This window comes from Monodelphis domestica, chromosome 6 (assembly GCF_027887165.1).
Source record: "Monodelphis domestica isolate mMonDom1 chromosome 6, mMonDom1.pri, whole genome shotgun sequence".
NCBI classification, from domain to species: Eukaryota; Metazoa; Chordata; class Mammalia; order Didelphimorphia; family Didelphidae; genus Monodelphis; species Monodelphis domestica.
The window spans coordinates 253,087,343-253,113,490 of NC_077232.1; the positions used below are offsets into that span (position 1 = coordinate 253,087,343).

Genomic DNA, 26,148 nt, shown 5'->3' on the forward strand with positions numbered 1-26,148 from the left:
TGCCAGTCATTTTTTAGCCACCTGTTTATATTCAAGTATAGTTTGAGAAGCATGTACCACCAAATCGAGTGGCTTGTAAATGATAGCCATTTCTTTTCTCTCAGGATGTCTCCTCTCTGTGTGTATTTCAAGTCCATCTTATCCACAGCCTTAAGTAAAGGGTTGTTTTGTAAAATAAAAAACAACTACATAATTTATGCAGCTTTTCCAGTGACATCAGGAAAAAGGCTGCCAATAATGTTTTTCTGCCAGCTAATAAAAAAGCTCCAACAAGGACTCTTCCTTTAATCATTTTCTGTAGGTCATTTAGAAGACATTGGTACCAGATTTATTTCTGTAGCACAAATGATTTACAGAACCACAAACAGCTGTTAAGCCTGTTTAGTTATCAACAGGATGTCCATGGTTTTCCAGTCTGTAAAGATTTAATGGGCATGTTTCTTAAGTTCTAGTTTAGTTCTCTCTCCTCCTGCCCTGTTTTTTTTTTTTATACTTTTCTAACAGTAAAGAGGTATATACTGTATTTGCATTTCTGTGTATTTTTTTAATGGACCATTACCAACTATGCCAGAAATTCCATCTGTCACTTTAGCAAATAGCTCTAGAAAAATGAACTAATTTCTTAAGAAGTCAAACAGTGCCTGGGAGGATGTACCAGGGAATATGGATACTTGGACTTTGTCTGGAATTTTTCATTATATTCCCTAGTTGTAAGCTACAAATTAGGCTTCATAACTGTATTAGAAAGATAATCTATGAGATATTTATAGTTATAATAACTGAGATACTCTGGCTTGACTAGAGAGACACTAGGGGAAACCTGAGGGTGCCTAGTTGTAATGGAGATAGAGATACTTCTGAGAGATAGAGAGATACTCCTGGAGGGGATACTCTGGGGTTGCCTACTGATGGCTAATAGATCAAGATATTTCCTACCCTCCTGGTTCACCTTCACCTCTCAGTTTTCCACCCACGCCCTCCTGCCTCCCTGGGAAAAACAGGACAAGGATGGAAATTGAGGTGAGAGGGATAAGGTTTTCCCTAATCTATAATGAGGGTTAGGAGGATTTTAGGAAATGTCAGTCCTGTCACAGCTGTGACACAAAAAAATCTGTCAGGGAGATGGGAGGACAACTATTTAATCTTCTTTCTTCTTTCTTCAAACTCAAATCTCAAATATACAATCAGTTCTTCATACTTTAAGCCACCAACAAAAGTTAATTTCTTCTCAGCCAGAAGCCCCCCCCCCCCAAGCCCCTCCCTTCAGCCTAGGACAAAAGCTAACAGGGGTCCAGTTCAGAGCTTCTTCCCCCTTTCAATCTGGCTTGACTCTCCAATTGTCTTTCCTGGGAACATACTATTTGGAATGTTCTTTTTTTTTTTCAGATGCCATTTGTTTGTATCTTCATTGATGACCTGATCATATTGTTGTGTCTAGTGAGATGTCTGAAAATATGAAGTAATATCTTCATGGTATACCCTCTTTCCCTTCCCCTGGTAGAGACTGTTTTAGGATGAAGGTTGAGAGATATGGATAACCTTTTTCAGTTCTCATCTATAACTAGCTGTTAAAGTCTTGTTGTAACAAACTCATCCAATGTGAATCCATACTTCCATAGCATTCTAGAGGTTTGTGTCTGTCCTAGTTATGAAGTTGGAGTTTTATGCTACAAGGTTAGGAGTGCTCTTGTTGTTGAATTACTTGTTCTTCTATTGCTGGAATAACTTATTTTATATGCTACCCCAAGACTAGTCTTCATTCTCATAAGGTTTTGTGTAGTATGTTACCCTATGGAACTCCAACAAATCCTGGTTTTACTGTTACAGCATGAATGGTACTTGTCATGTTTTTAAAATTAGAGAATAGAAGTGAAATTGTGTATCAATCTCTGCTCCTCTAGTTCTCAATATGTTCCTTGATATTCTCCTTCCCATTCAAAATCTGTATCTGTATACACCATGTAATTCAACCTCTCTATAAAATCATCTTCGTTATTAACCCCTAATCTTGCATACATTTCTTCTAATGGGATGCAACTTGTTCTGTGCCCAAATACTAATTCCTTATCATAGTCTTGGTAAGATTTTGTTTGCACTGGTTCCAGGTATGCAGTATTTTCACTGGTATCCCACACATCCCCTTCTTTGTCTACCTCTTCATAAAGCTTATAAAATTGATAAGGCATTTGTTCTAAATCATCTTCATCCACTATTATTACAACTTCTCGTATTCCTTCCAATTCAGTATCTGAATCAGAATCATTGAATCCAATCACTATGTTCTTTGGATTTTGCTCAGTGCTATGTAAACTTTTGTCAGATGTTGGTAACTCTGGCTTTGCATGTTGATCTAAGCCTATGTCACCAGCTTCTGTGTTTCTCAAATCAGTTTCTATTTGTTTCTCACTACTAAGCTTAAGATTTTCTTTTAGAATTGGTAAACTTGGGGTTAGCTTCTTCTTGCAGATCTTCTATACTGTTAATAATCATAGATCCTACTCTACCACTAGTCTGAGGTTTGTTTATCTTCGTTCTCATTTGACTTTGTAGATATAGGAATCTTTCCCTCTATTTTATTATTTTTTTCTGGGAACAAGTTTGGTACATCTACGTTTCCAGTCTGTCCCACAGTAAAACATATATCTGTCTCTGGCTTTGTAGCTAAGATGTTCATAACCACTGAATCATTGTCCATTTCTTTGCTACTCTTTGCCAGTTGTATGTGTGTCTCAGCTAATTATTCATGATTTGATTCATTTCCTATGAAGTCTACATTTGAGGTTGTATTCTCTACTACAGTGGAACATAAATCCAAATCATAGCAGTTACTTTGGCCAGATTCCCCTCTGCCACTTAGAATGTTGGCACCAACTGAATCCTTGGTTGTTGCAAGACTTCCATTCCATCCCCATATTCAAATTTAACTGTTACATCACCTCCATTACTTTGAATAGGATTATTGTGTTCAAAAGTAATTTCAGCTTCATGTCCAATTAATTTTGTCTTATTTGCATCACTAATTGCTGGATGGAAGGTATCAGCTTCTGGATCCAAATTAGATGTATTTTCAATGGGTATCTGTGCCATGTAGCTATTGGAAGAATTAACTAAATTTGGTGGGAGGTCATCTGTGAATGTTTTTAAAGCATTGTCATCTATAGCAACAGTAACCTTTAGGGAATTGAAATTGTGTCTCTGTATCAGTCACAAACTTTTGCTTGAGTTCTTGTGACTTTTTCATTCTTTTTCTTTTGTATAATTCAAGCCCACTATCCACTCTACACTGGAAAAATCTCTAATAAAGATTTTATTTCATTGACTCTCTTTTCCTGTTTGGTTACTATGCAGCTTTTCTGTAAATCTTTTGTTGCATTTGCAATTTCTGAAACAATTTCTTTTATTTCTACATCAATTTCTTTAATCTGTCTCAGCCTTTCTCTTGCTTTATTGCATGTACTATCACTCACAGATTCACTTGCTTGCACTGAATTGTCACCATTTCCCAACTTTTTTCTACTATTTTTAACTGCAGCCTCATTCTCACTAATTCTTCTTTCTCCATTTATCACACTATATATCCTATGGGCCTGGCTTCATAACTCTTTCCTAACCATATCTGAGTACTTAGATTTGGCTCCAGTTTTTATAGCCTGTTGCATTTCATGCATATCCGGAGCTTGCTTTGAAGACTTTAACGTGCAATGAGAACAAGTGGACTTCTTGTACCTATTTTGTGAATTTTATATGTTCTTATTAATCTCATGTTTCTTCTTCAAAAAACAATTTTTAATCAAGTGACCTTTCTTGTGACCTTATCTTTTAAATTTTTCTCAGTCATTTCTAATTTTTCTTTTAGGTCTTGGACTTGTTTACTTTGTTCTGACTCATTCTCATGCAAGTAAGTTGCTGTCTCATGCAGTTCTATCAGGGTGACCAAATAATACTTAGGGAAATAGTGCTTGAAGAAAATTTTCAAATTAGGTGTGCATCCCCATAGAAATTGCCTTTGGACATGACTAGCAGACTCTTCACTATCAGCTTCTGTTCTCAAAATTGAATCTGCCATCTCTGATAGATGGTCAATGTATGTGGCAAGATGTTCCCCTTTATTCTGCAAGATCTTATCAAACCTAGCCCATGCATTCGGTTTTGAACAGCATTGCTTTATGGCCTGTAGCAAGTCCTCCCTGCATTTTTCTTAGGTAGGACATGCTAGTAGGGTTAGCAAAGTCCATATCTTCTCTTTGCTCCTTAGTTGGCCAGCTAATTATATTGCTATCAGATCTTGTCTTCTCCATGAATTGCCTCTGTTTGTGGGGACTGAACAGTTCAGAAAGTAGGAACTCTACATCCTCAAAATCCGGATCAAAGATCCTGAAAGCACGTTTCAACTCCTTTTGAGATTTGAAAGGATTTTCTACAAATTTCAGAAAACGTCTCTTTATGGATTCAGGTTCCTGTGAGGTTAATTGCCTATGGGCTTTGGAATGTTGTACACTAGCATTATTGGATAGTTTAGTGACCTCTTTTAGTGGACAGATTTTTTCAGGTTTACCAGCAGACACAGTGTCCTTGTCACCTTCATTTCCCTCATCAGTGACTTTAGCTGTTATTTCTTCAGAGACACTGTCAGCCTCTCCATTGTCCTTGCCAATAACCTGATCTAACCCTTTCTCCTTAATCAGTTCCTCAAACATAGCCTTAATCATGCTTTCCAGGTTGTTATCAATAGCCAGTATCTTTTTCTGTCTTAAGGGAAATCACAAATCTAAAGATCTTCACTTGGGTTAGAGTCTGAAGGACAGCCATAAAGAGCACATACACTTGAGCCAGGACCTGCCAGAGTATATAGGGTCTTTTCGGAATGGCAACTGCAAAACAGACCTTGTTATGTTGCCTATGTAATCAATAGATTCCACGATCATATGGGTCATTCTACTGTACAGTATGTCATAGACCCAGAAACAAGCAATGATAGCCACAGTCACAGTTCCACAAATAATTTGCTTAAACATTGTTTTTTTTTCCTAGTCTACTAAGCCTTTCAAAGGATTGTGGGGTTCAGTCAATCTTCGAGGTGCCAATTGTATTAGAAAGATAATCTATGAGATATTTATAGTTATAATAACTGAGATACTCTGGCTTGACTAGAGAGACACTAGGGGAAACCTGAGGGTGCCTAGTTGTAATGGAGATAGAGATACTTCTGAGAGATAGAGAGATACTCCTGGAGGGGATACTCTGGGGTTGCCTATTGATCACTACTGATGGCTAATAGATCAAGATATTTCCTACCCTCCTAGTTCACCTTCACCTCTCAGTTTTCCACCCACGCCCTCCTGCCTCCCTTCCCCTCCCCCGTTAGGCACCTTTCTATGTAACTCAAAGGTGAACTGTGAGGTTTAGAGAAGATACCTTTCCCCTCTTAGGTAAGGAGGTTTATTGGGAAAAACAGGAGGATGGAAATTGAGGTGAGAGGGATAAGGTTTTCCCTAATCTATAATGAGGGTTAGGAGGATTTTAGGAAATGTCAGTCCTGTCACAGCTGTGACACAAAAAAATCTGTAAGGGAGATGGGAGGACAACTATTTAATCTTCTTTCTTCTTCCTTCAAATTCAAATCTCAAATATTCAATCAATTCTTCACACTCTAAGCCACCAACAAAAGTTAATTTCTTAGTCTAGCTCCAGAAGCCCTCCCCCCCCCCCACCCCCCCAGGGTCCTTCAGCCTAGGACAGAAGTTAACAGGGGTCTAGTTCAGAGCTTCTTCCCCCTCAGCCTGGCTTGACTCTCCAACTGTCTTTCCTGGGAACATTCTATTTGGAATGTTCTTTCTTGATTGACAGCTGAGGTTGTTTACTTTGTTTTGCATGCATGAAATTCTCTCTTCCTTCATGCCTTTTCCACATAACATAAAGCGGGGCAGCATGGCTAAGGAGTCAGCAGGACCCAGTGTCAGTCTTGCCCCTGACATGTGTTAGCTGTGGAAGTATGAGTAAGTCACTTAATGGGTCTCCAGACAACAACCCTATGAAAAGAACTGCCCAAGAGTTGTTGCTCTTGGGAGAGGGTACTTCCTTGCTAGTAATCCCCTACACACCAATGAGATTACAGATTTGAACCTTGCCCCTCCCCCAATCATAGAACTTAAATGATCCTTAAAGATAAACCAATTAAGACATAAAATTTGACAAGCTTAATTGTTGGAGATTGGGTGGGAATAAGGGAAGTTTCTTCTTTAGGTTTAGAACTATCAGTGATTCTGAAACCCCAATAACCCCAAACAAGTTATTTTAGTTCTTGTATTTGAGCCATGGCTGATGCTTTTGGAGCATTTATTTATAAGTACACTGGTTTAACAGGTGTATATATTATATCCACCATTAGTTATATTTGACAAATGGAATTTCCTACATGGTTTGTGGATAACCTATTAAAAAAATTAAGTACAAGAAAAAAATTAGCTTTTATAGAAAACTTTTACTGGATTCTCACAAAAACCCTGGGAGGAAGGTTCCATTATTAATCCCCATTTTGCAGATGAGGAAACTGAGGGAGACAGGTTAGGTGACTTGCCTAGGATTATATAACTAGTACATGTCAGAGGTCAGATTTGAACTTGGGCTTTTCAGACTCCATGACTAGCACTATACCACCTAGTGGCAAAATGCTTGCATAGTGCATATTTCCAGTTTAGAAGAGTCCAGAAAGTGAGATGGGGAGATCCACAGGATCAAAGAGTTAGAAGGGGACCCTCAAAGTTCTGTTATGCCTGCCTCATTATACAGTTCAGTAAGCCCAGAAAGTTGGTGGTTTGGCCAGTGTCATAGAAGGTAGAACGAGTCCGAGCCATGAGTTGAGACTGAAGACCTCTAAGTCTAAAAGTCCAATGCTTTTTCCCTTTGTTCCTCAAAGATTGTCATGACACGGATGCATGCCACTGTGATAATTTGATTAGAATCTATGTAAAACATCAGGGTGATGGCCCCAGGGAAGTTATTTTAATATCCCCACATGTTCATTTTGAACCAAAGCTTAAATCTGGTCATAGATATTTTCACTCATACTTTCTTGGGGTATACCTCCACCAGGATAGTCATATCTTTGATTTACCTTTCCCTAGGGATTTTGTTATGTATCTCAAAACTGCAAATGTTCAGGATCTCATTGATTTTTATAGATTTTTGTAGAAACGGGACAAACCAAATTAAATTCTGTAATTAGCTTTAAAATCAATAGTCTGGATTCTGAAACATCAAAGTATTTTATTGTCTTTTAGAAGTTGATCAGGTATAAGATTTATGTTTATCATTTTAACAGATTTTTAAAAATTCTTTTATTTCTGACTTTTGAAGCTGAGGGCTTGTAAAGAGTGGAGGGTAGGCTTTTGAGGAACACATTAAGGGATCAAGAAGAGGATGAGGAAAGAGGAAACTGTTAGGGAGGACAACAGGGAGAGTTTAATGAGAGTAAGCTAAGGAATGAAAAAAATAACTGTCTTGTTATAGAGTTTTCTAACCTGGGGACCATGAACTTATTTTTTAAGATGTTCTGTTAACTCTGTTTTGGCATAATTGATTGTGTTTTATTTTACATAAAGCATTATCCTAAGAAGGGGCACATAAGCTTCACCAAATTTCTGTAGGAATGCACAACACAGAAAGGTTATGAACTTCTGATCTAGTAGGTAGAATTAGTCAGTAATCTTAGAAGGCTTAGTTTGATCAAGGAGGATGAAATTTGAGCAAAAAGTTCTGGGGTTGGCTCTTAAGAGGTCTTTGGTGCTCCATGGGAGAGGAGATTCACTAGAGTAGTTGGAAAATAGACAACTATTCTATGAAACTTAACAGCAAAGAGAATGAGAGGGAGTAGAAGGCTAAAGGAAAAATTTTATTTGTTTTTAGACTTTGGGAGACCAGAGCATTGTAGGTAGTTATAGAGTACAGTGAATTGCTCAGGCTGGAAATATACAGCTACTCACCATTCTGGTTTCATTATTGATCAGGCATGGAAATTTAACCTGTTCCATTTTTCAGACCTGACCAATTTCTCCCTCGTTATGTAGCCTGGTAGCCCTTGATCCAGGGACCTCTCCAAATTTAGTGAGGGCAGCTAGACAATGCAGTGGATATAGAGGACTTGTACTGAAGTCAGGAAGACTGAACTTCCTGAGTTCAAATCTGGCCTCAGACACTTATTATATGTGTGATGCTATTTGCCTCAGTTTCTTCATCTGTAAAATAAGCTAGAGAAGGAAATGGCAAACCACTTCAGTTTGTTTGCCAAGAAAACCCCAATTGAAATCATGGAATGTTGGACACAACTGAAACACAACTGCATCAGCTTAGTGTGGACATTTGGTCACCTCAACTCGGTTGCATCTCAGGACAAATGAGCTTAAATGATCTATCACCTCATTTTCCTCTGTAGCAGGAGATCATAGATGTGCTCCACTGTGTCTGCTTACCTATATATTCTTAAGGGGTCTTCATCCCCCTTGCTTTAATGATCATCTGTATGCAGAGGACTCCCAAATCTACATATTGAGATGTCTGGGGTTATGGGTGAGTGATGCAGACTATGAAAAACCCCTCTCTGATTATGTCAGAGAACAACATTATAACCTCTCACTTTATACTGGTTTCCTGATAAATGGTTCAGATGTAATCTGCTATAGTTTCTATGTTCTGTTTGATGAATAGAAATTAATACTATGCCTAATCACCTCCTATCCTGGAGTACAGTGGGGTAGTCTCTTTTCCCAGAAGGCTATCTCTCTAAAATTCTGAACTTAGAGGCTTACATAAACATCACAATTATTGGCCATATAATTTATTAACAGAATCCAATACTGGAGAAACATGGATAAATATTTAGACAGTCGATTGGCTGTAATGGGACTGGAGTCATCTCTGTGTTCTGGGAAAGGAGGGGGAAGAAAAAGCTGCTTAATTAGAAATCCTCTCAGCAATTCCTGTCACTTATCGATCTATGTTCAAGACTGGCTTCAATCCCATTTATCGTTACACCCCTCAGCCAAGACACTCATTTGATTATGTCAAATTTTTGTTGAATCTAATGGGAAGATACCATTGATTCTGTAGCTATAGAAGTTTCACGGGATTATAGTATTGTGAATTTGAGGTGTAAGGGACCTCAGACGTATCTAGTGCAGCAGGGTCCTGAAGGTAAAAGAGAATGGTGACTTAAGAACATTAGGTAAACCTTTTTTTGAAGAAATAGATTTGAAAGTATTTTGCATTAAATCAACCATTCTTCCTCTTGCTATATTTTTAGAAAATGTTGATTTTACTCTAAAAAGAAAAACATTTTAATAACAGTTCTGAAATAGAAGAATTTATATATCCTCTTACTTTAATATATTTGCATATTCATTCTTCAGATTATTGTTTCCAAAGCTTTCCTCTTTATCCCTAATATTTAATAAGTAGCTGGCCAGGAGAAGCCAGTCTGGGCTTAAACTTTGGGCCTATATGATTCACATATATTGGCTTAGGTTAATAATAATTTGTCATAAGACCATCACTATTTTAGACTGTGCTTTAGTAATAGACTTTAACTAGTTAATTAAGAATTGATTCTTAATCATTATAGGAATCCTGGTGGAGGTATACCCCAAGAAAGTATAAGTGGGAAGAAATCCTGAATGAAATCCATTTCTACTTAGTTTGACTACACTTTGGCTTTGACATTTTTATTAACCAAAATTCTGCCATGACTTCTTGAATACTTTAAATGACACATTAGAGCCCTTAAATTGAATCCTCTTTAATTTTCTTGAAAGCCAAGGCGAAGTGTTACTGGGTCCAATCAAGGTGAAGTGAGCAGCCATTGTCATTTGTGACTTTTATACAAACATGTTCAATAATCTTTGCAGTACCTCTTGTGAGGTCACTGTCTTTTATTTTCTATAGCGGGAAGTTAATTGGAAAGTAATCGTTGCTTAGTGAATTGGTTGCAGAGTTTACAGAATAAAAGCCACCTCCACCCTTTCTACTTTGGCTTATTCTCCTCACTGATCATTTTAAGTTCCCTAAAGATATCAAAGATAACTACTGTTTGCAGTAGGTTGACTTGTAGTCAACTATGTGCCAAGCCCCATGCCAAGTGATGGGGATACGAGAGTCCTCATTTTCAAGATCATGATCTAATGAAGTTGACCATGAATGGGCATAGTTTCAGAAAGAAGGCAGTAAGATTAAGGAGGACACTGGAAAGGCTTCTTTTTGGTGCTGGTGGAGCTAAAGCTTGAGATATATCTGATGCTGACTAGACAGACATCTTGTGGCCAGCTTAACCAGTCTGTCCAGTTAGGAATAGAAGGATTCATTCTGGAATTTTACTGATAAGTGTTGTCAGCATTGTTCTGAGTTTTGCTGGCAGAGAAGAGATTTTTTGACCCCCTCTGTATGTTGTTAGCTTTATTTTTGGGGGTGCGGGTCTCTTACCCCCAAATACATAAAAGTAAGGAGGAAAGAGTTATTAGAGAAGAAGGGAAGGAGGGAGGGAGAGAAAGTGTTCATTAACAAAAAAAAGAGAGAGAGAGGTGCAATTACTATGTTCCTACATGTTTTCGATAGATTGTTAAGTGGCCATTTTGAGGCCATCTTATAGATTTAAAATGTTAATCCCCATATTTTTTATTTTCATTAATAACAAAAGTATTTTATATGTATGGATATGAAGTCTCTTGACTAGATGTTGTGGTTGTCATTTTAAATTTCTTAGGAACTACATTTTAAAGGAGACTCTTGAACACTACAAATTTTCATTTTAGTCATTACTAAGCACAGATTTAAGAAAGCAGATTCTTAGGTAAGAGTAGGAAGGAGATGAAAGATGGGACAAGAATTATGTAGAATTCTTCACACTGTAGAGTGATTAGTTCTCTGGAGTTAAGATAACCTTAAAGAGGAGTCAGATCAAAGAGGGAGGGAAAATATATATTGGGACAGGCAGTGGTCCCTCTCTATTTACATGGCAGCTTTAGTGTTCACCAGAAGACTTTACGTAATTATTCTATGTCTTTACAATATGGAAAGCACACATAAAAAACTTGATTCAGTGTCTGCATTCAGTCCTAGATATGTCTCTTTGTCCCAGTATAGCAGGAAAAAGATTTCAGCTAGTAGATCTTCCTTTTTTAATTCTCTATTTTGGCTCACTTAACATTGTAACCAAGTGGATAAATGTTTTAGATAGATCATCTAATCTGTACTGGATTAATACTTAGGATTAAAACATGTTGTTTACATGAAAATTTTTTTTATTGCTTTTACTGTTTTTTGTTTTTTTTTGGGCAGCCACCTCCCTAGGCAGCATGTCATTTTTTTTTCCCAGAGAATGAATGTTTTCCTTTAGACTGGGAACCTGGAATGTGATTGCAAAAGCCTCTCTTTCCGGCAATGAAATGTATTCATGTTTCATTGCAGCCTAATAAAATACAAAAGAGAAGAGGAAAAATAAAACACTTTCAGAGAAACTTTCAAGTTATGTCAGAGAATTGTGGAAAGTTTGTTCAAAGTTTAGATATTCCTCAGTTTCTCTTCCATTTCATATACTCGAACACATTGTAGGATTCAGGCATCCTGCCACCATCGCTTTCTTTGGAAGAAGTTGGTGACGCAGTACAGATCTGAGGCACAATTTAAGAAGTTAATAATCTTCTAGTCTATTAATGTACTTTAGATATATACTATACCTGATATAGTGGGATTCTTGGCCTTATAAAATCACAGGTGAGAAATGAACTGTTGAGCAACAGAGAATGATTTTACTTTGGCCACTCTGGTTAGAAAACTGGTGTATTGGGAAGAATGGCATAGAGAAGTAGGTTCCCACTTAGCGGTTTGTGACAATCAATCAATGGGTTTGCATTTGATTCTTTAATGACATTTTAAGCAGGAAATAATTGTAAATAGTGCTATTAATGGTATATTAAATTCTTCTGAGAGGTTCATACCACATTGTTTTTGATGGAAGAGATACATGGAATAAAAAGCATTGAGAATGACTAGAGAGAATAAAGCAATTATTGAAGCCACTAAGACATGGCCTCAAATCATGTCTCTGACACTTTGTGACCCTGGTCAAGTGCCTTTGCCAACTCTGTACATTGCAGACAAGATGCCAGCCTGCACTGGAAGAGGGATTTTTTTCACATATAAATAGATAAAATTGCCTACATCCTGTCTTCCCTTGCCTTTCCCCCTTGAGTACAGGGATTTTCACTTTTTCTCCAATTGCACTTAAATCTACTTTGGGTGGCATTCAGAGTATTTTGGTTATGAGTGCTGCATGTGTTTTTCTCTGTTCTACACTGATGGAGGGAGTATACATCTTGAAAAATTACAGATTATTAAAGTATTGAAGGACAATATTGGTTGTTTTGGAGAATCCATTTGCGTTTATTTCCCATTGGCCAATGAATGTCTGTAAAATGGAAATAGGGTTATCTAATTTGCCTCTCTTCTTGCCTTTAGGTCCAGTGGCACTGCAGGTCACGAATGGTTGCAGGAGCTAATTTTTACATTGTTGGAAGAGATCCTGCTGGCATGCCTCATCCAGAGACCAGGAAGGATCTCTATGAGCCAACCCATGGGGCCAAAGTGTTGACAATGGCCCCTGGCTTAATAACCTTGGAAATTGTTCCATTTCGTGTAGCAGCTTACAATAAGAAAAAGAAACGCATGGACTATTATGATTCTCAAAAGTAAGTTTTAAAATATGCATATTCTACCTCCTCTTTCTATTCTGGAGGGCCTTTATTCTGATGGCTGTGCAATGCATTAGCCTGTTTTTCCATTTCTCATATAGAGGAAACTGGACCACCTAATTTATTTTATTATCATTTTCAAGGCACACAGTCAGAGGTCAACCCTAAATTTAATCTCAGAATTTTAATCCTTTATTTCTTCTTATATTACTTCTGCATTTGCTAGGTGGGACTAGGTTCTAGGGAAATAGTTGTGGGTTACTTAAGCCTTAAAATGAACTATTTGCCTGTTTTTCCAAGGTGTAGTCCAGTTTTTACGTGGAAAGTGGGAAAGGCTCAGCATTTTTAAAATGTATTTTCTGCCTAGTAGCGTGCTATAACAAACAGAAACTAGAAACTATAACAAACAGAAACAGAACTAGAAAAATATAGGTTCAAATTATGACACTAGCTGTGTGACCCCAAATAAGTCACTTAACCTCAAGTATCTCCTTAGAATAACCACAGACTGGTTGAATCTATATGAGATTTTGAGTTCCTTGAGGATGGAGATTGCCTTTTGCCTTTTTTTGTTTCCATAGCACTTTACACAGTGCCTGACACATAATAGGTGCTTAATAAATATTGATTGATTATTATGGAGAGAGTGTGCCCATGTTGAGAAAAGTCACAACTCCCTGGAATATTCCAGTGGCTTTTGTTGGAATGGGGCTCCTGATAGGAAGTTTAAATAGAGAAATTCTAGGTTTTGATTTTTTTTTTTTTGAGACTGGGCTGTCCTTTTTCACCTGTGCTACTGTATGTGTCACATAATGGAGCTCATTTGGGAGGGATGGCCACCAGGAGTTCCATATGGCACTAGTGAGAACTACACAGCCACTTCCTCTCTAGACTTCTCTTCCATCATTTATTCTTGGTCTTGACACAAATTTTAGAGGAATTAGTAGTTGATGATTAAAAAAAAAAATCAAACTGTTTAAAAATGTTTCCTCTCATGGCTTTTAAAAACTCAGTTGCATTGGCTGACTGGTAACTCTCAATAAAAGCTATAATGTTCATTCATCTGGAGGGGAAAAAAAGAAATAGAAGTGGTTTTGTTTTTTAATTCTTCCCAGTGCAAGATACTTACTTGGTCTTCAGTGTTTTCTACCCAGGTTTTCTTCTTCTTAAAACAGTAAGTGCCTACTCTACATGCCAAGCTCTGGGCTATACACACAAAGGATACAAAGACAAAAGGAAGGTATCATACTTTAGGATTTGTAAAGGAGGTGCTGATATCCCCATTTTATAGATGCAAAAGCATGCTGAGCTAGGTTAAGCAACTTAAAAACCAATTGTCCATAACCCAAGTTCTCAGTGTCTTTCTTACATGTTACTTTTTCTTATTCTTCTTTGAGTCAGGAGAAAAAATTCTAAAAAATCCTAGCTTTTTTTTTTTTTTTCAAATCCCATTGTATTCCATGTGTTTTGTTATAATCACATGCAGAACTTCAGAATTTATGTGTGTATAGGTGACTAATGTGTTAGAAATGCTCTTGATAACATTTGTGTTTTCCTTAAATATGCCTAATACTGTTTTAAAGCAGCTTCTCTTTTAATCATTCAAAAGATAAATAATTACATCAGCTCTCATAAGATTTTCCAAAGATGAATTCTACATTAGTTATATGAGTGGCTCATTTTCTTGGAAAAAAATTTTTTTTTGGTACCAAATCTTAATAAGTTGTGACTTGGGAAGCTTTAAACTCTCTTAGTTGCCTAACTTTTTATATTTACATGTTCAAATAGAATTAAGTTGATGGAATTGTGTTGGAAAGTGATTAAAATTTTGTGGTAAGGCCAATAGCCTTTGAAGTATTAGAGAAACATAGTTATTAATTATGGACATATGAGGTTGTCTAGTGTTTGATTAATGGAAGTCATACGATGCCAGCTTTTAAGTAATTAATGATTTTGCAGTTTCTTATTTGGCTAGTTTAATATAGTATGGGATGAAATATTTTAAAGAGCTACATGTATTTGTACAATCAGTCATGGCATTTGTTGATAGGGATTATATGATACTGTACAAAAAGACAGACTTAAATTATAGGACCACAAGGTGCTTTTTACTGTCAAAAAATCTCATGGTATGTTAGGAAGAACCCCATCACCCCCTTTCAGATGCTAGTGTTAAGCTTTTAAGAGTAAATCTGTTTTTCGTAATTGTAGACCCATTTGCTTTATCAGTTGTGGAATGTGTAGGGATTTAATGAAATTCTCATTTCTGTAATTCTAATGACTGAAATAAGAGCAAGGCACAACAGTTTATAGTGCTGCAGCCTCTTCCCCTCTGACAGTGGGGGGGATTCATGCTTTCTCAGTAACCTTTATAGATTATTAATTGCTCTTCACCTTTTTATTGCTAGTTGTCATTAAGTTAGCCTTTAATCCAAGACTTCTAAAAAATTACTTATTTCAATGCATTGATGAATCTCACTGATTTTAGTACTGCCGCCAGGGATATCTGTGGGTACCTGTCTTCCTCTCACTTCCTGTGACTCTTGTCCGTATCTCCCATTATCCTTCTAGGAGTTCACTCTAGAGTGAGTGTGGTCTATTCTGTTGCCTCCTCCTGGTGAGGAGGGGAACTCTGGATTTTCTAGCCTGTGTCATGGAAGCCCAAGTTCTGACAGGTCTGGTTCCACTGTTCTGGAAAGGCTTCCTATACAGTCCTGGCAAGAGGCTGTCTTTGCTTTCCAAGGTCAAACCCAGCTAAGCACAGAGAGGCACATCTCCATTCATCTGGGCCCTTGATGGTGAATTCTTTGGCTATGGAAACCTAGAAAATAAAAAGATGGCACCACCCCAAAAGGAGATCAGACAGAGGGCAAGTTAGTTCTGCCACAGAAGCATAACAGAGCATCCCAGGTTGGGACTAGTTCTCTGCTGATGTTTGAGACTGCTTGTTCCTTCCCAGTATCAAATCTTATTTTCATATTGGTGAGTAAGAAAGGGGATGAGTGAAAATGGTCATGATTTAGTTGTAATTTTTCCAAGCTGATAGCATTTTTTTTTTTCAGTTTTTAACCATGTGAGGCCACAAAATCCTCCCCTTGAAAGCCAAAAAGATATGAGAATTGTCTTTTGTGCGGGCAGCCAAGCACGCCAAGAGGCACTCTCAGCAACTTCCGACCATGGCTGCTGGTTGTAAGGTGGAGGCGGCTGGGGGAAAATGGAGATGATCTTGGAGCAGCAGTGATGTAACCATGAAGAAAAGGAGCAGCTCATGGATGTCATGGCCAAGGAGATGCTTACTAAGAAGTCCATGCTCTGGGAACAGATTAACTCAGACCATTGCACATGGGCTATGCAGGACAGGTATTTAGAAGTCAGTGGCAACCTGAGAGATTTGTATAACAAGGATGGAGGAAGAAAGGAGGAATTCAGTGCTATTTCAGGACTAAATGAATTTGCAAAATTCTATAATAGACTCAATCAGATAAAAGAATTCTGCCAGAAGTACCCAAATGAGATTTGTGTACCAATGTCAGTGGAATTTGAGAAGCTCCTGAAAGCCAGAGAAAATCCTAGTGAAGAAGCATAAAACTTGGTGGAGTTCACTGATGAAGAAGGATATGGCCATTCCCTGGATCTTCACGACTGTTATCTTAAATACATTGACCTAAAAGCATCTGAGAAACTAGATTATATCACATATCTGTCCATCTTTGACCAGTTGTTTGATATTCCAAAGGAAAGGAAGAATTCAGAGTACAACAGGTACCTGGGGATGCTGCTTGAGTATCTCCAAGAAGATAGGGTGAAGCCCCTGCAAGACCAGAATGAGCTCGTTTAATATTGTGGGATATTCAGAAAGATTCAGAATGAATTTGAGAAGAAGTGGGAAAATGGTACCTTTCCAGGCTGGCCAAAAAGAGACAAGCAGTGCACTGACTCCATGCTGGAGCCCATTTTGACCTCTCTTCATTCTCTTTTTGTGAGGAGTTGGCCTCCTTGGGTCTGGACAGACTGAAATCTGCACTCTAGGCTTGTCCTCTTCCATTTACCTTTTTAAAAAAAAATCCTCACCTTCTTAGAATTGATTCCAAGGCAGAAGAGCAATAAGGGCTAATAATAAATCACTTATCCATAGTCCTACAGCTAGAAGTGCCTGAGGCAGAATTTGAACCCAGGTACTCCTGAATTTGGGTCTGGTGTTGTCTACTCTGTTACCTAGCTGCCCGTGATATGTCCTCATCTTATATTCATCTTAAGAGAGCTCATCTTTTCTCATATTTGTAACTCTTTCCTCTATGTGAATCACTCTAAAAACTATGAAAATATAAAAAATTAATATTACTTCTGGGAGTTGATTTTGTGCTGTATTAATTTTATGACCGAGTCAACTTTTCCTCTGAGTTGATTTAACGTTAGAGGATAGTTTGTTATCATCCCCTAAAGGTATATTGTCCATCCTTGCCTGTCCTTGTATGATTAAGGTGGTTCTTATTTCCCTACTAAATTCTTCTAGGTGCCAGAGAGTCTGCTAACAAGGTCTGCAAGATGTGGATGGGTTCTATAAAACAATTATATTCTTTAATTGTCAGAGAGAGGTGGTTATTAGCCTCATGTGAGTGCTAGTCTTCTTTCTTTCAAATAGCCAATCATGTTGTTCCCACTCCAGCAATACTGCCTACTCTGTAACCAATCACATTGTTTTCCCCACCTGTCCAACTCTGTACTCCCCAAAATGGTAGTAAGGCTGGTGGTGCCCTACTTTACTGTCTGGCCATCAAGATAGGCCATAGATCCAATTTGTGGCTACTGCTAACCTCATTAATAAGTTGATCATGCTCAGGTTGTTGTCTGTCATTTACCTTAATTTTCAGAGGTAACAACTACCACTCTTTTATTGGGGTCTCTTTTCAGGCCCTGGCTCCAGATTTTCATGGAAATGTCAGTTGGACATTTCCACTTAGATCTTTTACTTGGGCCTAAAATTCAACCTATCCAAACTGGAATTCATCTTCTTTCTCTCTCAAACTATGCCATCTCTGTTTCTCACCCATTTCAGCACAGATGTCATTTTCTGCATGAAACCTTTACAGATCGATTTGAATTTAACTAGTTTTTCTCCCTCCATGTGAATGTATTTGTATCTATTAACTTTCTGGGTTGGATTGCCTTTGTATCCCCAGCACTTAGCCCAGTGCCTCTGGCCCAAGGTAGGCACTAAATAAATGCTTGTCAACTTGACTTGGTTTGTAATATAGTTTTATCTGTACTTGACTCTGTGATTAGAATGTAAATTCATTTGAGCAGAGATTGTTACTTGTAACCAGTCTCTAGCACAAAGGAACTAGATAAATACTTGATGACTGATTACCTGATTGAACCATTTTCCTATTTCCCTGGCTTTACCTGTTATATTGCCATTTTTTTCCAGTCGTTGAATCTTGCCGTCCTTTTGACTTTTTTTTTAATATCTAGGCACTAAGTTTTATCATTTCTTTTTTTTTTTAATCCCTACCTTTTGTCTTAAAGTCAATACTGTGTATTGGTTCCAAGACAGAAGAGTGATAAGGGCTAGCCAATGGGGATTAAGTGACTTGCCCAGGGTCACACAGCTAGGAAGTGTATGATGCCAGATTTGAACCCAGGACCTCCTGTCTATAGGCTGCCTCTCAATCTACTGAGCCACCCAGCTTCCCCTGGTTCCCCTCCAAGACCACTGTTACTACTCTCAGTCTGGATCTTCGAGAACTCTTGCTTGCATGACTCGAGGGTCCCCTCACAGGTCTCCCTGTCTCCAGCCTTTCATACCTTGTGCCTTCCAGACTGTCCCACGTGCCATGCCAGATTTGCCTTCATGAGCATCCAAAGCACTAAAACTTTGTTATGATCATTATTTTCAATGAAATGTCATGTCTGTCTTTAGACCTACGTTAGACCTACTAGCTCCCAAAGTTTCTTCCTATTCTGTCATTTAAAATTCTAATTGTGACTAAAAGCCAGCTCCCTCTGGAAAAGAAGGAAAGGATAACTGCACTGCCCAGCCAAGGGCTTGCTTAGGACCAACTTCAAGAAAGGCTTTTCTGTGGGTTTCCCTGCCTTTGAGCATTCCTCTAGCAGCTGAGAGAAAAAGGACAAGAGATGAGGACTGGTAGAAAAGGCGAAGACGGTGACTCCAGGGCTTGGGAACTAGGATAGCCTTGCTTTGGCTAACTGTGGAAGCTGCTCTAGGTAGGAGCCCAAGCGGCTGGGCCATGTAATGGCTGGGAGCCCCCGAAGAAATAAATGGCCTTATTCACATGTAGAGGTTCTATGGAGTTGGAAGAGGCTAGAAAACCGACATGGAAACTAGCTTTTGGTTAGGAGGGGAGCACCAGCGTGGACCTCTTAGCAATAACCATTGCCTTAGTTTGGTGGATTTATGGGATTTGATCACAATGTCAAAGTGGAAGTCAGGGAAGAGGAGAAGAGGCAGGATTTCAAAGGGTCCAGCCTCAGTATTTTTGTTGGCTCCTCACGCTTCCACTTAAAGTCTGAACTCTGCCTAAATACCTTACACTGCCCCTATCCAAACCCTGCTCATTCTACAAGACTTGGTCCCCATTTTCTAAAGCAAGGGCTCTTAGACCTCTTTGGCTATCTGGGGAAGCCTAAGCCTCCTCCTCAGCGTGAAGCTTTTAAATTCATAAAATTAAATATGGAGGATTACAAAGGAAATTATTCCACATTAATTTTTTTAATTGAAGACACTCTGGTTAATCCCTAGCTTCTGATATGAACATTTTCTTGTCTGTGCTATTCATTTTGGCACTTAGTCCTAGGCCTCTTCTGTTTATGTGTGCCCATCTTCTTGGGCCAGCTGGGTTCCTGAGAGGAGGAACATTATCTCAAACTTGCATTTTCCTGGAGCATCTGGAACAACAATTTCCACATTATGAGAATTTGGTTGGGTTGGGTTAAAAAGAGGAATTACAATGATAACAATACTAATGAATAAATATTATTATTCTAGCAGTTAGCATTTTAAGCTTAGCATTTAGTGGTTCGCAGATCACTTAAATTTTTCATCAACTTATAAACCACTAGGGTACACTTTGATGTCTTTATTTCTTCACAGTATTTTCTCCATGTAATGGCATCTCTCTAAATCCTACCCAATCTAGTTAGTTAAGAGCATCTGGTCTTTGAGGTCACATATGTTTCTGTTCTTGAGGCAGAGTTGGTCCTGTGACTGGACCCTTTCCTTTGGGACCCATGATTCCTTTTCTTCATCTTTTAGACCAGTGGCTCTTAACATTTTTTGGGTCATGGACAACCTCTTTGGCAGTTGAATGAAGCCTATGGACCCCTTCTTAAAATCATATTTTTAAATGAATATGTAGGACACCAGCTATATTAGCATCTTGAAAGTATGATTGGTGTATTGATATTGTATCTTATGTGTTTATATGCCACACTCATGGTCATGTTACTTATTGATTATTGTATTTCCAAATCCTCAATCCAAAGGACAGAGGAATTCCTGAGGACATTATTTGCCACAGGGTCCTAGCTCCCACCTTGTTAGACCACATTTCTTACCAAGTCACCTGTTTGATTAATCTCCTCCTCTGATTACATGATTGTCAATTGAGCCAATGTTAAAGCCTATGCCATGTCACATGTTCATTAGTTACCTCCCACTCCACGTTCCTAAACTCTCCAACAAAAGTTTGAGGGCACGTGTAGAGCCCTCTCTCGATTCCATCAGAGGGCCATGGCAAGATGTAACCCATGTTTTTTAACTCCTTATCTCTGAGTCTTTATTCCCTTGTCTCTCTCTTTCTCTTCTCTATCCATTTTTCCTCAGTTTCCAATCTCCTTCTCAGGTGTCCACCCACAAGAATTTTAACATGTAACTACAGGAGGTTACAATATAAAATAAAATACAGAGGATTACAAAGGAAACAAATTACATTAAAACAGTTATAAAAATTTTTTTAAGTTCATGGACCCTACTTCAGATAATAATATTAGGCCACCATAGGCTGCTGTTATTTTTTTTTCAGAGACTGTGAAATTGTCACATTTCTATCATAATATTTTTAGGAAACTATACATAATAATATTTTGAATTTTAAAACCAGCCTCAGCTTGTGTGCATGTTTTTCATGTATTCTACTGGGACATTTTCAGAGTTGAAACATACTAAGATCTAATTGAAAATTCAGTTCTTTGTGTCATTTCAGAGAAAGCATATAAAATGTCTTACTGTACATTTGGATTCATATCAGCATATATGTTTATGAAATTTAGTGAAATTACTAACGCAACAATATTTTCATTTAACTTGGTAATTTTAAGATTAATTAGAAATTATTTTCAGCTTAAATGTGCTTCATATGACTGGGAAAGGATAATGGTTATAGGAATTCAAAGCTGAGTGTCCGTCATGAAATCATTCTTATATATCAATGACAGGAGAATTTTTTTTAAAATTCAAAGATATTTTACTTTCCCAATGTAAGGGTTAAATTAGAGGGTTGACAAAAATAAAAGAGCAGCTTTTAATAACTTAAGTTTTAATGAGAATATAGTAGAGTTGTAAATTAATATTCTCCCTTTAAGCCAGAGAAAAGAAAACTTCTGGCAACTTTTAGCAATTAACAATTTAGTTTAATTAAAATAGAGATAGCAAAAGAATATAGTAAAGGAGGGAAATATAGGAAAGAGGCAGAGAAAGAAATTGCCTACTACCGAACTATCTACCCTATAACTGCCACTAATAACAACCACCCCACAAAGTTCCAACCCAATCCACCCAATCAAAACCAACCCTATCAGTGTTTAATACAACCCCAATTTGGTCTGTCAATGAAGACCAACCACCTCCCAAAAAGTTCAAGAAAGGGAAAAAACCCAACAGCCCAAGCCCAAAGCCCAAAACCTCAAAAACCAAAAGTCAAAAGCCCTCTCAGTAAGTTCAGGCTCACCTTTTATATTCCAGCAACTAAATGCTAACCACCAACCCAACACACTCTTCAGCAGCCAACTTTCCCACAACTGCCAGCACATAACTGTCAGCAACTGATCAACCTGGCCCTTTTATGCCCTTTTTCTACCTCGCTTCCTTTCTCTATGGTTCCTCCTTCTTGTCTCTGTAGTTTCTACTTCTTGTCACTGTGGGCTGGTTAATCACTACACATCTCTATGGTAAGAGGACCTCCAGGTACCCTGTTAAATTAGCAAAAAGGAATAACAAATTCCTTTTTACATCAACTACATGTAATAATTATTTCTAGCATACATTTTCCACAATTATAATATCTAAACTGTACCTCACTCCCTTCCCCAACTCAGAGATGGTAAGCAATTATATCTGAGTCCTACATGTATTATCATTCAACACACACTTCCATATTGGTTACTGTTGACAGGAGAGTTTTTAATTAAGTAAATTAAGTTAAAAAATAAGTAAAATTAAGTAAAATTTTTTAAAAAGGAGAGATAAAAACATTATAGAAATGTTTCTTACAAATGTACTTTTCTAAGCCTAATAAGTTAAAAGTATTATTTGCAATATACAATCATATAAAAGTACTGTTATGTAGCAGTGTAAACACTTTTTATATTTTCACTAGACTGCTTACAAGAACATTTTTTTTGTATTTTTCTGCCTTCAAGGTCAGCATTAAGATTGGCATATTTATTTCCTCCTTTAAAAAAAATCCATCATTTTCCTGACTGTCTAATGATGTTGGCATTTTATCAGTTTTGTAAAGTATTTAGGACTTGTCTATTTTTTATTCTGACTTTCTTATAATCTAGAATGAAATGGGAGTGGGTACTATCCTAAACCTGGAATCCTGGAATCTCAGAGTATAAAAGACTCCAGAAGTCATTTGGACTCGAATCCACTTGAGATGCAGGAATTTCCCAAGAAATGAACATCCAGCCTCCAAAGGAAGATGACCAAAGAAGGTTACTCACTTCATTTAAAGACAGTTGGTTCCATTCTGGGGATACTTCTAATGGTTAGGAAGTTTTTCCTTAGGTTAATCCAAATCCTGTTCCCACAGCTTTTCCTCTTATTTCTAGTTCTGCCTTCTTGAGCCAAGAAGAATGAGTTTAGCCCCTTTTTTATTTGATAATGCTCTGGCTATCCTATTTGTAACATTTTCCCTTCCTTTCCTCTCTTGAAAATAAACAAACAGTAGCAGCTAGGTAGTGTAGGGATAGAGTGTCTATCCTGGAGCTGAGCAGTATTGGGTTCAAATCTGAATTCAGGCACTCTCTAGTTGTGTGACCCTGGGCAAATCTCTTAACCCTCATTGCTTAGCCCTTACCACTCTTTTGCCTTGGAATCAATTCTAAGATGGAAAGTAAAGGTTAAAAAAAACAACCAACCAAACAAATTCTAAACAACACCAAGACCACTTTCTTTATAGTTCTTTGCTTACTGTTGCTATGAGATAGTTTTTTTGTCACTACTCAGCATTCTGGTTGCCATTTTCTGGGCATGGCCCAAATTGTCCTCCTTAAAATGTGGCAACCCAAAATGGATGTTACCCTATTTGTCTGACCATTTTCCCTGTGAACATTACTTTTATCAGTGTTTGCAGTCTAATTAGTCTTTTTTGGTCTACCACAATGCCCTGCTGAATGAGTCCCTGGGTTTGGAGGTCACTACACATTTAGCCTTCAGTGTTTCCCACTGCCCAGGATTTCATTGACCCTTTGCAAATGGCATCCATTCCACAGCGTGATAGCAATGATTGCAGCCCCTCAAATTCCAAGTCATCATCAGTCAGCTTTCCAGCCTCCCTGTGCTCTGGGCTGAAGAAAAGGAAAGTGAAGGAAATATAAATGTAAGATTTTGTATGGAATGAAAGGTGGTAGAGAGTCTAGGAATGTAATTTTGAGAGAAGGCTGGATGTTGAAGCTGACAATTGGTCTCAGAATTCTGGGACAGTTCTGAGGGGGAGAACCTGGGGAGCAGCTCTTGAGGTCTGAGCTCCTGGACTTTCGGGTCTCCTCTGATCCTGGTGTGAAGTATCCTGTCTAGTGATCTATCTTCTGTCCTGTCTGAGAGAGTCCTGCCAGCACAACCACTGTCTGATCTACGTGGAAAAGAGAACTTCATCTTGAGTGAAGTGACCTGACACTGCCTTAGCCTGTGTCTGGAGTGACCCAGCCATTGGGGTCATCTTCCTTGATCCGGCAACCTGATCTCTTCATCAGCCAAAGCTGTTTGGAGTGGCTATAGAGTTGGGCAGCTAGACTCAGGGAGGCGTGGGGACATTCAGAGAGGAGGAACAGTGTAGGCGCACTGTGTGGATCCTGCAGAGATCCTTGCAGATCAGTTTGGTCCTGGGACAGTTCGAACTTGAGTAGTCTAGGGAATCACCTAGCCCTCACTTAGCCTGTCCCTTTTATCATATTGAATAAGCACACTTTCTAAGAAGAGACGGTCAGATTGTGTTTCTAATAGTCACAGGCCTGGGAGCAGCCACTTTGCTCTCAGTGCCTGGGAGGACTTGAGGTTCACCTACCTCATTTACTGGTCTAAATGCCGTCTTACAGGGCTGATTCTCCACGTTTCCTGGCTCAGTGTATTTGCCTCTTCTAAGCAGCGCCTTTCAGAATCCTGCTTAGAGGCCCAGCTCAAGGTCCTCCTTCCCCGATCTTTCCAGCCAGAATTGTTTTCTTCCTTTCCAAAGATTACCAGAGCACTCTGGCCAGATCCTTCCGCTCCTCAGCATATCCCCTGCCTTGTACTTGGCCATGTGTACTTCCCCAGGAGAATGGAAGCTTCTTGTAAAAAAAAAAGTCATTTTGACACATAGACCCTTCCCAGAAAACATCCAAATGATCTTCCCTCCCCGTAAGATGCCTTTGTGGGGGGGAGGGAAAGCAGTGCTGCACGCTCAAAGATAGGGGAGATGTCTTCTAACTCTGAACATAGTCTAAGATTAATGTATGAAGTGAAGAGCGTGTTTTCTCTTATCCATTTCATATTCCCAGGACCTAGCATTAGGCATTGAATTCTTCTTGGCTAAATTGGGTTGTATTCAGTGACTGCCAGGGCTGATCTTGAAACTTCTCCAGCTTGGTAAGCCCAATTAAAGCTTCCATTCTGCCGGCACGGCCGTTGTGAACCTCTGATCGTTTTTATCCTGCAGAAATAATGATCACTTGCATGGGAGTAGTTTTAAAGAATGTGTAGAGTATCTTAATACCCACTTAATACAGTATTCTTTTTAGTACTCTCCTTTAATACAGGAACCTTGTGAGGGATAGTCTATGAATATTGGAAGGAACTGAGGTTCGGAGAGATTAAGGGACCTCTTCATGGTCACAGCTACTGAGGATCAGGGGAAATATTTGAACTTTTTTTTTTAAGATCTCGATTAGCTAAGTGCAGTGCTCTTTTTTTCTTTTTTTTTTTAACCCTTACCTTCCGTCTTAGAATCAATACTGTGTATTGGCTCCAAGGCAGAAGAGTGGTAAGGGCTAGGCAATGGGGGTCAAGTGACTTGCCCAGGGTCACACAACTGGGAAGTGTCTGAGGTCAGATTTGAACCTAGGACCTCCCTCTCTAGGCCTGACTCTCAATCCACTGAACCATCCAGCTGTTTCCATGTATAGTGCTTTTACACTACGGGGTATTGTTATCATTCTGGAAATACTAATTGCTAGCATTTATTTAGCACTTTAGGGTTTGCAAAACACTTTACACGTGCTATCTCATTTGATCCTTAACAATAACACTGTGAGGTAAATGCTCTTATTATCCTCATTTTACAGATGAGGAAACTGAGGTTCAGAGTGGTAAGTAAATTGCCTCAAGGCCACACAGCTAAGGAAGTAAGTACTTATGGCAGGATTCAAACTAAGGCCTTTCCAACTCCCAAGTGTCCACAGAATAAAACCTTTAAAGTTTTCCATTTATTTATATTAGAGCAGTTAGTCAGCAGACATGTATGAAGCATCTACTATGTTTTAAATTAAAATTAAAATTTAAAATTTAATTTAAAAATTTAAAAAGGTTAAAAAAAAAGGCTAAAATAAAATTGTCCCTGACCTCAGGGAGCTTCCTTCCTCCCTTCCTCCCTTCCTTCCTTTCTTCCTTCCTTCCTCCCTCTTCCCTTCCACCCCCCTCCCTCTCTTGCTTTCTATTTTGTTTTATTGCACTGATGTTACTGTGTCAAATTTAATTTTATTTGTCTCAGTCTATGATTCCAGCTTGTAGAGAAGATTTTAGATCCAAGTTTTGCTATTGAATATATTAACTAAGGGTTCTGAATAGAAAGAAAATTCAATTTGGAGTCAAAGGACTTGAGTTCAAATCCCTCCTCCACTACTTGCTAGCTATGCTCCTTTAGAAGGTTGCTTCATCTTTGGACTTTAATCATCCCTTCTATAAAATGAAGGAGTT

At 38.3% G+C, this 26,148-nt stretch overlaps 1 protein-coding gene and 1 pseudogene across 3 annotated transcripts in view; both read left to right on the forward strand.

Moving 5' to 3' along the window:
• Positions 1-26,148, forward strand: part of PAPSS1 (3'-phosphoadenosine 5'-phosphosulfate synthase 1) — a 281,936-nt gene that overhangs the window by 242,043 nt on the left and 13,745 nt on the right. For all 3 annotated transcript variants that reach the window (XM_056803105.1, XM_007495828.3, XM_001366425.5), the window contains one exon: positions 12,505-12,734. In XM_056803105.1, the coding sequence (XP_056659083.1) occupies positions 12,505-12,734 (230 nt within the window). The remainder of the gene's footprint in view (positions 1-12,504; positions 12,735-26,148) is intronic.
• LOC100011110 (splicing factor 3A subunit 3-like) lies at positions 12,741-17,078 on the forward strand (annotated as a pseudogene).